General features: G+C 63.0%; 1 protein-coding gene across 1 annotated transcript in view; it reads left to right on the top strand.

Annotated features, from left to right (window-relative positions):
• Positions 1-14,372, top strand: part of SHANK1 (SH3 and multiple ankyrin repeat domains 1) — a 42,526-nt gene that overhangs the window by 2,449 nt on the left and 25,705 nt on the right. Inside the window, 11 exon segments of the mRNA XM_039878704.1 lie at positions 862-970; positions 1,056-1,207; positions 2,798-2,965; positions 3,376-3,492; positions 7,433-7,510; positions 7,678-7,744; positions 8,012-8,342; positions 8,510-8,703; positions 11,886-11,999; positions 12,133-12,208; positions 12,657-12,673. Coding sequence (XP_039734638.1) covers positions 862-970; positions 1,056-1,207; positions 2,798-2,965; positions 3,376-3,492; positions 7,433-7,510; positions 7,678-7,744; positions 8,012-8,342; positions 8,510-8,703; positions 11,886-11,999; positions 12,133-12,208; positions 12,657-12,673 — 1,423 coding nt within the window.

The following is a 14,372-nucleotide window of genomic DNA, read 5'->3' on the forward strand; positions in this document are numbered from 1 at the left end:
CCCGTCTTCCCCAGCATAACCCCATCTAAACGTCCCTCTTCGCCCCTCGTTCCTCTGCGCATTATCCACACCACCTCCGGCCATTTTCCTTGTCTTCGGACTCACCCGTCTCAACTCCTGGGTCCCCCACACCCACGCGGAGCCCCTCGCCCCTCTTTAGCCTGGACCCTGACTCTGTCTGGGGGCTGTTTCGTAGACATCCTGCAGCTCCCCCAGCCCCACAGCCGACATCTCTGCCAGGTCTGAGGGTGTCCCCACCCCCAGCCACACCTATTTTCTAGTCACCTTGCTGTCCACGTCCCCCGTGTCCCCCCTGGTCCCCCGAGAGCCAGGAGGAAGCCAGGGGGCTGCTCTGCTCAGCAGCGAGGTGAAGGGTTCCTGACACTTGGGGAAAATCCTCACCCTTCCTCACTACACATTTGTCCTTGTCCCCCAAACGTTCCAGCCTCCAGACGCACGCCGTCCCCTGTGGCAGCCACCGGCCACATACAGCTTCTGGGCACTTCTAGTGTGGCCGGTTCCCGAGCCGAGCCTTGCTGTGAGTGTGACATGCCCACTGGTCTTCAAAGGCTCGGTGTCACCCCCACCCTCACCCCCAAAATAAAATGTCTTCTTAATAAATTTCACATGGATCGCCCGTCGGAATGGTGGGTGTAGTACATTAAAAAGAGAGATGTCATTAAAGCGAATTTCAACACAATCGACATTTCCTCTTCCCTTTTAAAAGTAGTGGCTGCTAGGGACTTTGTAACGCCACATGTGGCTTGCCGTGTATTTCCACTGGACGGCATGGCTTGAGACCCCAGCTTTTCTCCCCTGCTCCCTGACACGCCTGTCTTCTCTCTCTTATCCACGGCTCAGACCGGGCTGAAGAAATTCCTGGAGTACGTGCAGCTTGGGACGTCTGACAAGGTGGCCAGGCTGCTGGACAAGGGGCTGGACCCCAATTATCATGACTCGGATTCAGGAGGTAGGGAGGGGACTGGGGGCTCTGGGGGGGAACACCCAGTACGAGGCCTGGGGCCTGCATATGACTGGCCTGTCCCCCCGCTCAGAGACCCCCCTGACGCTGGCCGCCCAGACGGAAGGCTCCGTAGAGGTGATTCGAACGCTGTGCTTGGGTGGAGCCCACATCGACTTCCGGGCCCGAGACGGCATGACAGCCTTGCACAAGGCCGCGTGTGCCCGGCACTGTCTCGCTCTTACGGTGAGGTGCCAGCTGCCCCAGACCACAACACCCCGAACTGCCATGCTCGCCACACGGACTGCACCGGGCGAATTGCCCCAGACCCCCCCTCCCTCCCCCCAGCACTGACACCCCTGCAGCTGAATCTGAAACGCTCCTCAGTCCCCGAGGTGTGCCCGGCTCACCAGCTGTAGCTGACAATGTCACAGACCCTTCCCCTATGCCCAGGCAGATGACATCACTCTCCCGACACCCAGACGCTTGGTGTCCCCCATTCCCTCCGACCCAGCTTGAGGCCGGCCCTGCCTCTCTCTCTCTCTTTGTGGCTCTTAAAATGCATAGGGAGCTCCCTTCTCTGTCCCCAGATAGAGACCCTCCCCCACATGCACAGCCCCTCGACCTGCCTCCCCAGACGCTGGCCCCCGAAGCTCCCCAAGACAGCCTCCGTCTACCCCTCCGGGCCTGGCGTTCACTCCCCCAAACACACTGCCCCTTCTCTTGGATGCAAACACACCCTCTCCTCCCAAGCAGACGACCCCCAGGTACCTACAGGGTACACACGTGGAGCTGTGGCCCAGCCTCCTGTTAAAATGCCCTTTCTCCCCGTGCCCGCCACCCCCGCCAGCCCAAGGCCGCTAGATTCGTCTTCACACACAGGTTGCCTCTGGGGTGCATAGCTGGGGACCAACACCCCGATTCACAGACACCCAGCTTAGCAGATGCTCCTTCCCTTTCTCCAACCCTTTCTTGAAGAACCTTAAATGCAGCCGCACACCAGCCGCAGAGACCTGCCTGATGCCCTGAGTGGACAGACCCTCTCTGGCCCCCCAGGGCGCTGGGCTCTCCCAGACGGGGCTCCTGCTCACACCCCGCCCCCGGCCTCCACGGCCAGGCCGTCTCATCCAGTAGCCGCTAGCCGCGTGCGCTGTTTCAATTTAAATCGATTAACATGAACTGAAATCAATACTTATGCTCCTTGGGCTCACTGGCCACGTTCAAGGGCTCAGGATCCCACGTGCGGCTGCCACGTTGGGTGCGTGGTTTCGATGTTCGGGGGGACAGTGCCGCTGCAGGCTGCCCTCACACAGGGCTGCCACCAACACCGTCTCCTGGTGATGCTCAATGCCACCAGCCTTCTGTGCCCGAGGCCGTTCCTTGAGTGGCACCACTCCCTGCCCCCGAGCCCCCCGCCCCAGTGGGGCTGGCCCAAGCTTAGCCTGTCCTCGGCCTCCTCTGTGCCTCGTCTCTGGGGTCTTGGTCCTAATGACGCGTCCCCCTCAGCCAGGGGCCTCCTGCATCCAGACTCAGTTCTCATGACCATTCTGCCGAGGAGGTGGGTACTGAGGCGTTGAGTTCCTTCGGTGGCTCATCCAGCGTCAGCCTTCGGGGACGGTGGGCAGGATGGCACACTGGAGGGGGGTCCTCTTCCCGATCCCCTCCTTGTTCACAGGGGATGGGAGAGGCTCGGAGAGGTCCAGAGAGAGGACGGGCCAGGCTCAGGGCGGCGTGAGGGCCTGACGGCAGAACCGAGATGGGCACAGGCCAGTGTGGACCACCTTCGGGGTGAGCCGGCACTCCCGTGACCACTCTCTGTCTTGTCTCCCTCCCTAGGCACTCCTGGACCTTGGGGGCTCCCCCAACTACAAGGACCGCCGGGGGCTGACCCCTCTGTTCCACACGGCTATGGTGGGGGGCGACCCCCGCTGCTGTGAGCTGCTTCTGTACAACAGGGCCCAGCTGGGCATAGCCGATGAGAACGGCTGGCAGGAGATCCACCAGGTGCTCCCCGCTTGGCCAGGAGGGGCTTGGGGCCGGGTGGGGGGGGCGCTTGGGCCCCAAGAGGGGTCAGGGATCAGGGATCGTGGTCCAGGGGCTGGGGATCCATGGGATGGGTGTGAGAGTCCATGGCCCCCAAAGAGGAGAAGATGGGGTTGTCGACACTGGATGGACTAGGGGACTGGACGCCTTGACCTCGAAGACGGTTGGGGATAGCCTCTCAGGCCTCTGGAGGGGCCGGACCAGACACCGAGGCTTTGGAATGGCTTGCGAAGCTGACAGCCTGGGTGTCTAAGCAGGAAGGGGGAAGGGGAGGTCGAGGCAGGGCTTCCTGGCGGGGGGACGGACGACGTGGACAGACGCGGCTGTCGGGAGGGTCTGACCCGGCCTCCTCGGCTCCCCGTCCTCCCCAGGCCTGCCAGCGGGGTCACTCCCAGCATCTGGAACACCTGCTCTTCTACGGGGCTGAGCCCGGAGCCCAGAACGCCTCGGGGAACACGGCCCTGCACATCTGCGCTCTCTACAATAAGGTGCGGCCGGCCCTCCCCCTGCCTCCAGCCTCCCTGCCGCCCCGGGCCCTCCACCCCTTCCCCGCGTCCCCCGTCCACTCGTCCCCCATCCACTCGCTCGCTTGTTCATCCATCCATCCAACAAGTCCCGATTGGGTGTCTTCTCTGTGTCAGGCCCAGAGCTGGGCGCCGAGGGCCCAGGAGCGAGCCTGACGGTCAGCCGCTCCAACGGGATGTGCCGGCCGTTGCAACCCAGAGTGTTCAGAGGGAGGTCATGGGACAGCCAGGTCCCGGTGGGAGCACGGGCCTGGCCCCGGGCGTGGGGCTGGCATGGGGGTGCCACCTGTGGCAGGCCAGGCGGGGGTCAGCTGAGTAGACAGAGGGGAGAAAGGGCGTCGGGTGAGGGGCTGAGGCCCGGGCGAGCCAGAAAGGAGTCAGGACCATGCCCGGGAGGGAAAAGAACCCGCGGTTCTATGCCCCATGAGTCTCCCTTCAGGCACCTGCTGGGTGCCACCATAGGGGACAGAGAAAAGGCCATGTCACAGTCCCTGAGGGGGACATGGGCACGTCACAAGTTATGGCGATTCAGGGCTAGGGGGCGGTCCCCGCTTCAGGAGCAGACGTGAGTGATAAAGAGCCGGCAGGGAGTTACGTACCTGCTCCCGTGTTCTGTGACCCCGGCCCCTCGCTACCCATGCGACGGACAGGCGCTACCCATGCGACGGACAGGCCATCCAAGGCAGCTCGGCCCCGTCAGAGGCTCAGCCCCCTCAGAGGCTCGGACCCCTCAGAGGCTCGGCCTCTCCACTCCCTCCCTCCCCAAGGCTCCCTGCCCTTAGGTGACTTGGGAGGACAGGGCAAGGCCTGGCCAGCTGCTGCTAGTCCCAGTACCCCGGCCGCTACTCCCGCCCTCCGGGACATCTTCCAGAACGGCCCAGCCCAAGCTGCCTCGTCAGAGCTTGCAGTGCCAGGGACGTGGCAGGTAGCCACACGCCGCCTGGCGGCAGCAAGCAGTCAGCTTGGCCCCCGCAGAGGGAGGACTCGGCCAGGCCAGTATGGTGCTGTCACTTCCTCTCCCCGTGGCTTCCATCTCCTCGTCCTCGGCCCTGCCGCCTGTGCGCATGGCCCGCGGGCAGCCCGGGGTCCCCTGAGCGAGCCCTGTCCCCTCTCCAAGGCTCGGTCCTCTCCCTGAAATGGGAGCGACGTCAGCCGATGGAAGGGGGTGTGTGAAGCGCTCATTCCCAGAAGGCAGCTCTAATAATAATAGTTGTCATTATCGTTATCATAACCGTTATCAGTCAGGATGCAGTCAGGAGACGAGAACCATACCGTTACCTTGAACTAGAGAACACGTACTGTGAAGGATTAGGTGGCGGGAGCGATGGCTCTCAGCCGTCCCCCCTTCTCGGCCGTCCCTCTGTCTGTGCCATGGGTCCACGAGGAAGGACCACGTGGGCGAGCGTGTGCTTGCTCACGGCGAGGTGACTGAGGAGCAGTCGCCTGACGCGTGTGAGGTGTTCTTCCAACTCTCTCCCCTTGTCTTCCTTCCCGGACTGTAAGCTTCCCCGGGCCCAGAGCTGAGTCTGGCAGACACCCCCACTCCCTGCTCCGCAGGCCTCCTGGCAGGCCCATCTGGCCCCTGCTGGGGATAGTCAGGTCCACATTCAGCCTGTGAGAGGGCTGAGCCCGAGGCCCCAGCACGTAGTAGGCCTAGATGAGTGAGTACGTAAGTGGATGGATTCCCCCCCCACCGAGATTGCACAGAGCCCAACTCAGAACATTGAACGAGTGTTTGCTTCAAGATGGAGTGAATGAGTGAATGAATGAATGGACAGATCTGAGCAAACGGATTTCGAATGAGTCGGCACCACACGCTCCATCCTCATCCTTTCCGGGCACGTTGAGCACCTACTGTGTGCTCGATGTGAGCTGAATCTGATGCAGCAGGGCGCCTGCCCTGGGGAGGGGGCGTGGGAAGGAGGGAGAGAGGTCGTGGTCTGGCGAAGAGGCCGACGTGGAAGCAAATCATCACGATACCGTGAGATGCTAGGACACTGGTGCCCACGGGGTTCTTGAGGAGCGGAGCGAAGAGCTGGGGGAGCCGGTGTCGATGCTCTGGCCGTGTGCCAGGCCAGGCGGCAGCGGGGGCATGCAGGTGTGCAGCAGCACACCTGGCAGTGGTCGACCGTCTAGCTGGGGGCATGGCGCGAGCACACGCAGACACGCGCAGTCACAGGCACCCTCAGAAAACACGCTGACTAGCGACTGACCTGAGCAGTTAGAGTCGTGTGTTCACAGGAAAACAGACAAGGACTAGGTTTAGAAGGCCCCGTCGGAGTCGTGGCTGCTTCTCTAGCCGGAGGTGTGACCTTGGGCACAGGTTTGCCTTCTCTGAGCCTGTCATGTAGGATGGGCTTGTACAAGCATCCTCGGTGGGTGCGATGCTGGTCTGATCAGCATCTGGGAGCCGGAAGCCAGGCTGGGTTTGGCCGGACCAGGACACAGGGCAAGAGACCTTCCCTCATTCAACACCTGTTTACTGAACAGCTCCTCTGGGCCAGGCATAGTCCAGATGTAGGTGCCACAGACAGAATCACGTCCCCATGCAATGGACGGTGTGGTGGGGGCGGGGATGCTGACGAGACAAATAAAAGAGAAACGAAATTCCAGAGAGACCGCGTGACGAAGCAAACGAGCTCCTACTGGCTTAGAAGAATGCCGGGGACGCAGCACGTGCCATATAAATAAAAGCGAAGCAGGAACCGGGGTGCCGTGGTTTGGGCAGGGCGGGCAGAGGACGCCCTCTGCAAAGGGGGCATTTGAGCAAAAACCTGAGCGAAGTTTAGCGAGCCATGTGTAGATGGGGGGGCCGAGGGTTCCAAGCGGACGGAGCGGCGGGCGCCCAGGCCCCGAGGCAGGACTGCACCTGTCCAAGACAGGAGGAGGCCGGCGTGGCTGGCAGAAGGTGCAGGCGGCGGGGTGGGCAGACCAGGCGGACCGGGCCGTGCTTTCTAGGCCGTGCTTTGATCCCCAGAGTGAGCGGGAGTGACAGGCGAGTGACGTTGGTAAGGGCCTGGTCCGCATCCCCGCCACGCTGTCCCCTTCCGGCCGATGTAGCTGAGAGCATAAACATAGGCTCTGGAGGCAGACGGACCCGGGTTCGGATGTGAGCGCCGACACCCCAGCCCCGTGACCTTGAGCTCCTTTTGAAGCCTTACTGTCCTCGTCCAGAATCAGGGGACAGGAATTCCCACCTCACGGGATTTTGGGGCGACCCAAGGAGCCTCTGCCTCTGAAGTGCCGAGCGCCTGGCATGCACTAAGCCCTCCGCGAGGCACGGATGGGTGGCTCTCAGCCCAAACACTTCTGCCACCACCACCCCCAGGGGACATTTGTCACTGTCTGCAGACATGCTTGGTTGTCACCACTGAGGAGAGTGGTGCTACTGGCATCTAGTGGCAGAGCCCGAGGATGCCGCTAAGCACCCCACAGTGCGCGGGACGCTCCCCCTGGCCCGAGCCTCTGCAAGGCAGAGGCCGAGAGACCCTGGTTTAGGTTAGCGTCGCCCAGCAGACGAGTGCGAGTCCCACGTGTGGTTTGACGTGTCCCAGGAGCCGCGTTTTTTTTAAAACAGAAAAGAAACAGGCGACGTGAATTTTAGGAGCGTCTTTAATTTAACCCGTCGTCTCCAGGGGGCATCTTGCTTGACACAGAACCGATGTGAGAATTCTTAGAGGTGTGGGAATTATTTTCTTCCATGCTAAATCTTCGAAACGGGATGTGCCTTTAACTCACAGTGCCTCCTGGTCTGGCCGTGGGGCAGGGCTCAGGAGTGGCCGCTGGACCGGGCAGGGCAGGCTGAGCTGAGACTTTTCCGAAGTTCTTAGCGCAGTGCCTGGGTCCACTCACGGTGACCTTGATGTTTTTCCTCCTGACGCTGTCTACTGACGGTCGCCTCCAGGAGACTTGTGCTAGGATCCTCCTGTACCGAGGGGCCAGCAAGGACGTGAAGAATAACAATGGACAGACCGCCTTCCAGGTCTGGGGGTGCACGAAGAGCCGACAGGGGTCGGGGGACGTGGGACAGCGGGAGGGAGGCTGAAGTCACTGGGGTGAAGCTTTGCGGGGGGCGGGGTGAAGGGAGAGGCGGGCCGGGGACCTCACGGTGCTTCCTGCCCCCTCTCCCGGGTGCCTGGGCCCCCGTAGGTGGCAGTGATCGCCGGGAATTTCGAGCTGGGGGAATTAATCCGAAACCATCGAGAACAGGACACCGGTGAGCGAGGGGCTGGGGCTGACGGAGAACCTGCTGGGGTACTGGAGGGGTGCACGGGAGGGTCGGGGAGTCTGGCCTGATTTGGGGGTCACGGTGGGATCAAGAAAAACCTCGGAGAGCCTTGCATGGCTGAGCAGTGTAGGGGGCGCGGTTCCAGCCCCCCACTTCTCATCCGGGTCTTTCTCCCCTCGTGCCTCTTCCCACCATTTCCTGCCCGCGTGCCCCCTGCCGCCTGCCTCCGTCTCCCCCGCTGCTGCGCTCTCTCAGTACCCTTCCAGGAGTCCCCCAAGTATGCCGCCCGGCGACGGGGGCCCCCCAGCGCCGGGCTGACCGTGCCCCCCGCGCTGCTGCGGGCCAACAGTGACACCAGCATGGCCCTGCCCGACTGGATGGTGTTCGCCGCCCCGGGGACTTCGTCTGCCGGGGCCCCTGGCCCCATCCCGGGGCCCCAAGGCCAGTCTCAGCCCTCGGCCCCCAGCACCAAGCTCAGCACCGGGACCCTCCGAAGTGCCAGCAGCCCTCGGGGTGCCCGGGCCCGCTCCCCGTCCCGAGGGAGGCACCCCGACGAGGCCAAGAGGCAGCCCCGCGGACGGCCCAGGTAGGGGAAGCCTCAGCCCCGTCCCCCAGGCAGAGCCCATCCCCACGCTGGCCTGCTCCCCGCCTCCTGCCCCCGCGCTCCAGCTCCGCCCCTCCGAGGACCCCTGTTCTCCCAGAGGCGCCCCCTCCCTCGCTGTCGCCCGCCTCTCACACCCTCTGTGTACGCAGCTCCAGCGGGACGCCGCGGGAAGGGCCCACCGGGGGCACCGGCGGCTCAGCGGGGCCCGGCGGCTCCCTGGGCAGTCGTGGGAGGCGCCGGAAGCTCTACTCCGCGGTGCCCGGACGCTCCTTCATGGCGGTGAAGTCCTACCAGGCCCAGGCCGAGGGGGAGATCTCCCTGAGCAAGGGGGAGAAGATCAAAGGTGAGGGGGAGGCCGTGGGCAGGAGGGCCCGCGACCGGGGAGGGCCGGGCAGCACACACAGTCTCGGTGTGTCCCAGGCACACTGGAGGCCTCAGAGAGCCCTGAGCTGCCCCCTCCTGCCTGGAGGAGCCCAAGGTGTCACTAGGACGGCACTAGGACGTCACTGAGAGGAGGCGGCATCTGGGACCCTGACGCCAGGCCCGGCCCAACCGGAGCGCTTGCTGGGTGGTCTCAGATGAGCCCAGCCCCGGGTCGGAGGCTTGGGGCCTCAGGCAGGGCCAGCGACCTACCCTGGGTGCCCAGTCCACCCCGGCCGTCTTTCTCACCGGTGTGAGCGTGAGGCCAAGCCACCTCGGCTTCACAGACGGGGCGGTGCCTACTTTACGGGGTTCTGACGAGATGGCAGGTGTGCAAAGCCAAGGGTCCCCTAAACGGGGCTGCCGTCATAGGGGTTCGCCTCTCTTCGATTTTCCTGTCTTCGTCCGGAAAACATGCACAGCGCCAGCAGCCCCCACGTGCAGGCCCCATGGGGCTGGCGACGTGCGTTCCTGGACAGCACAGTGGTTTGGAGACAGGCAGTACGCCCCAGACTCAGTAGTCAGCCCGGGGCGGGCCAGCGATTCCTTCCCGGACTGGAGGTGCAGAGAGGCTGAGCGAGTGTGGTGCTGGAGAACCAGGCCGCTTAGGTTCAGATCCTGGCTTCTAGCGGGGTGGCCTCAGGCAAGTGACATCTCTGGGCCTCAGTGTCCTCATCTATGAGGGAACGTGCCCCTGTGAGGATTTAAAGGAATCAGCTCAGGCGAAGTGCCGAGAACAGGGCTTCGCACACAGTAAGCGCGGCATCGTTATCGTAAATGGCCCCCCGCTACGGGCAGCTGGAGGAGGGTGACCCTGGCTGCCCAGGGGAGCTGGGAGTGTCCTCCCCTGGGAGACAGGGCGTGAATGGAGCAGGAGTCAGAGAATCGGCTGGATTGCGTGATCGCATCTACTTTGTAGCCTGTCTCCCCAGAGCCGGAGTTTTCGAAGGCGAGGTTATGTTACACGGCGCCGGTCTCTGGGGCGCCGGGGCCCCGTTTAATGACGCAGCACGCAGGAGGCCTCGGCGCACATCTGCTGAGTGGATGGATGAATGAACGAACGAACGAACGAATGAATGAATCAACTGAGTGAATGATCAAATGCAGGCGCCAGTGGTGGGGGCCAGGGCAGTGCCTCTAGGGGCAGCATGCCGGGGGTATGGAGGAGGGAGAGGGAGGACGGGGAGAGAGAGAGAGAGAATGTGGGGGGGATTGGTCGGTGCTTCAGAGGGCGAGAAAAGAGAGTAACAGGCCAGGGATGCGGGATCTTCTGGGCAGGCAGAGGGCCGTGGGCAGTATCTTCCAAACTCTTTCTGAACTTCAAGCCCAACACTTCCGTGCAGGGAGAGGACACACTGCCCTGTTTTTACATCCTTCCCTTTCATTAAAAGACACTTAATTGCCTCAAAGCACGCCTACATCCACGATGTCACCAAGTTTCACCACATCCCAATAAGGCAGTGGCTCCCTCTGCTCTCAGAATCCGAGCCCAGAGCCTCCGCTGGGCCCAGAAGGCCCTCCACTGCCCCACCCCACCCCCCCACCGCCAGCCCAAGCTCATCTGAAGCCACCGTTTCCTTCACGCACAGGGTTCCAGGGACCCCGTCCTTCCCCAGTGCTCCAACGCCCAAGCCCTTTCCACACTGAGCTCTTGCTTACGTATTCTTCTGCCTGAACCAACTGTCCTCTCTCTCTCTGCCTCCTCGACTCCCAAGATCCCTCAGGTCTCAGCCTGAATGTCACACCCCCTCTGCCATCCAATTCATATGCTCCCACCTGACCTCTCTCCGGACACCCCGTCTCTCCCCTCAAACGCCGACCTCAGTTTCCGGTCGCAGTGTCGCTTGTAGAGTTCCGCCTGTCACGGGCTCCAGCGTGGAAGCTGATGAGGGCAGGAACCACGCTGGTTGTGCTCAAGTGCTCTCTGCTCAGTGTCTGGCCTGATGCCTGACTCACGACCGCCACTAAATAAACACTTGTCCCGTGAACGAAGGACCGCGTGGTTCCGAGACCCCCCAGCCAGGCATGGCACAGCCAGCCGAGCGCCCAGACCCCTGGTCACCCCATCTCCTGCTCTTGCATGACCTTGAGCATTTCCTCGATTCCGTTTCCCAGATTTTCTTGAGGCAGGTGCTTTGTGCAGAGACAAGCATCAGGTGGCTCCGTCGCAAACCGTAGCGTGACTCACGCCGTCTGCGGGCAAGGGGCCTCTCTGCCGTAGCTTTAAGCTTCTTCACGGGTCAACTGGGAACTCGGTTCCCTGTCAGGGTGGGTGCGAGCCGTGAAAATATTGGAGAGACGGAGGACCGCTGAACCAGACGTGTGGACGGAGTGGGAGCAAACGTTAGGGGCTGAAAAGCCTTCGCTCTGGGAACAGGCAGAGCTGTGTTCACATCCAGGCTGGGCCAATTCTAAGCCGTAGAGCCTTGGGCAAATGACCTCATCTCTCCAAACCTCAGTTTCCCCCTCCGTCAAGTGGACACAACGGAAGCACGCCCGGCGAAGGGGTCTGGCACAGGGGGAGCGTTGGCTGTCCCTGCCGTCCCTGTCGGTGCCCAGCACGGCAGCGCCAGGCGCTCTGCGGGCTCTTAGTAGGGTGCGGCCAGCAAGACTGGGCTTCCGGCCACTGGTGGCGGAGAGAAGGGAAGAGGCGATTGTCCTCTCTTCTCCCTTCCAGAGCCAGGGGAAGGGACGAGAGGCGACGGGAGGGAGGGGTCTGGGAGCAAACGACAGACGGACAGACGATTAAGGGTCAAGGAGACTTCTGGAGATAGCGGGGCTGGGCGGGGCTGCCTGGGTGGGGGGTTCAGGGAAACGACAGAACAACTGAGCCGTAACCAGTGACCAGGAGAGACGAGAGCCAGGTGTGGACACGTCCCTAGCCTGTGAGGACCGCGTCACAGGACTTGGCCCTTTTGCCCCCAGGGCCCCTCGACGATCCCACTGGATCCGGAAAGCTGGCCTGCCAAAGGGGACATGGTTTGCTTGTCCCCCGCGCCCCTTCGCCGCTTCCTGGGACGCTCGGTAGTCAGGACAGCCTTGGGAATCGGGGACAGGCGGTGCATCCGGTGTGCTGAAACATTGTGTCCCTGCTCCCTTGCCTAGTGCTTAGCATCGGGGAAGGCGGCTTCTGGGAAGGCCAGGTCAAAGGTCGCGTCGGCTGGTTCCCCTCGGACTGCCTGGAAGAGGTGGCGAACCGTTCGCAGGAGGGAAAGCAAGGTGATGGGGGGCCCCTGGCTGTCCCAGATGCACCCTAGGGTACCCTTGTCCCCTCCTCTCCCCCTCCCGATGGGGGCGGGCTCGTGGTTTCCAGAGTGAGGAGGGTCCAAGGTCATCCCTTGTCCCCCTGCAGAAAGCCGCAGTGACAAGGCAAAGAGGCTCTTCCGGCACTACACCGTGGGCTCCTACGACAGCTTCGATGCCCCAAGGTAACTGTCCTGACACTCTGGAGCGCCCTCCACCTCCTTTCGCACCCCACCACCTCTCAGCTCCCTGTCCAGCGTCTACCTCCTCTGTAAAGTTTGGTCCAGGGGTGGGGAAAGCAGAGTTCGCTTCAGACCACACAGCCCAGTCCCAAACCTGCCTTGGCAGCCACTAGACCAGCCACTAGACCAGCCAGCTCTGGGGCAGTCAAAAACCAGTGGTGGCGGTGGGGAGAGGCAGTCACCTGGGGCCCCGGGGAGCTCACATGTGGCTGGCTGCCCCCCCCACTTCATGTGCCCCGTCTCTGTGCAGTCACGTGCAGTGGAAGCAAATGCATCCCATGCCTTGCACGGGGCGTGGACAGAGCCGGCCGGGTGGCGTGGGGTGGGGATGGGGAGATGGGCACACTGACGCCTTTCCCCTCCCTGGCTGCTGGCTGACTTGCTTCTGAAGCTTGATGGATGGGATTGGCCCAGGGAGGTGAGAAGGGAGGGGACGGGTCGGGAATGGGAAGGGAGGGCTGCCTGGAGGTGTGTGGATGGGTGCTTGTGCACGAGCAGGACTGAAGCTTTCCACGAGTGGATGTCTTACACGGGCGCGCACCCTTGGATGATCGCCCCGAGTGTGTTCGTGTCTTCTGTGAGGCTCTGTAGGTGCACATGACCTGTGTCCGTGTGCATGTGTGGCTGGAGGCCCCTGCCCCTGGATGCCCCGGGCATACGCCTGTGACGGAGACAGGGTCAGTCCTGCTCTGTAGACATGGGTGCGTCTGTGGCTGTCATTTACGGCTGCACGATGGTGGCTCTGCACATCTGTGTTTTCCTGGATCCGTATGTCTGAGAATGAGGACAAGTGTTTCTAGAGATGGCAATGTGCCTCTTACTGCGTGTGGACGGGGGCGGGGGGGGCCTCTGCACACGTCTGTCTCTCTTCATGCATGTTGGCCGTGCGTGCACATTATTAGCACATAGGAACGTGTGCATGAATTTGCATCTGTCTGATTGATCTGGAATTCAGGACCTGGGGTATTGGGGGAGGGGAAGCACCAGAGGGGAGCACTCCAGGGCTTGGGCTCCCAGACGGGCAAGGCCGAGGTGGAGGGATGGTCGTAATCGGGCGTCCGAGATGACACCCGCCCCCACTGCTCCCTCCATCAGGGAAGGGTCCCCTCGTCCGTAGCATCCTTCCATTAAATGTGTCCAAACCTATGTGTCTGTGTCCTGGCCAGTGGGGACGGTTTGAGGGTGGGGAGGAAGAGAAATGCCAGTGTGGGGAGAGAGGGCGGGGCTGGGCCGCCACCCTGCGCCCCGAATGTCCGAGGCGCTTGACCGGTGTGCGTGTTCGCCTGGCACGTCTCCGGCTCTGGGCCCCGGGTGAGTATCGAGGTCCCCCCCACCGCACCGAGTCTCTCCGTCAGCCTCTGTTTCTTGTTTGTCGGTGTCTCTCTGGGCCTCCCCTTGGCCCTGGTCTGGGGGTCACTTGCTCTGCCAGCTGGATGAGGTGGTCCCGCTCGCCCTCGGCTTCTTCCTTCTCCCCCTGGCTGTTCTGTTGAGTGCATTCCCTCCCCTCCCTGTGCGTGGCGGGCATGTGCCGCTGTGTGTGCGGTGTGTTGGAGCCTGTGCTCCTGCCTGCCCCCTGCTCACTCTGTCCCCTTCCGTGGTGGCCTGTCCCATCCTGTGCTGTGCATCCGTGCTGGAGCTGAGCGGTCCTGCCCCGTGTAGCCCCTCCTGACCTGTGCAGCTCGCCCCATCCTCTCCCGGGAGTCTCGTGTGAGCTGTGGTGTGCGGACGCCACTCCGCCTGGGCTTCTTTGGGGGGAGGGGTGTCTCTCACTGCTTTGGGGCCCAGTCCCAACGTCCTGGCCTTCCCTTTTCGGCCCTTCCAGACTGCGTGTTGGGGTGCGTCGTATGTTGGTCTGCAGTGGTGGGCTGTGTGTCCCCTCCTGGGGCCTCTCTCACCCTGGGGCCCCTGCCCGGGAAGTGGGGCTGGGTCCGCGCGTCCCTGCACGCGGTGGCGAGGCGTCTTGTGTGGCGGTGCGCGTCCCTCTCCCCGCTCTGGCTCGCTCTGCACCTGCGCGGGAGGGTTCTGAAGGGGGGAGGGGGGTTAAGAGGGGGGCCCAGACCGGAAGTGCCTCCCCCGTCGCCGCCCCGCCGCGCCCCGCCCCGCCCCG

The sequence above is a fragment of the Pteropus medius genome, unplaced genomic scaffold (assembly GCF_902729225.1).
Source record: "Pteropus medius unplaced genomic scaffold, Ma_sr-lr_union100, whole genome shotgun sequence".
Classification (NCBI taxonomy): Eukaryota; Metazoa; Chordata; class Mammalia; order Chiroptera; family Pteropodidae; genus Pteropus; species Pteropus medius.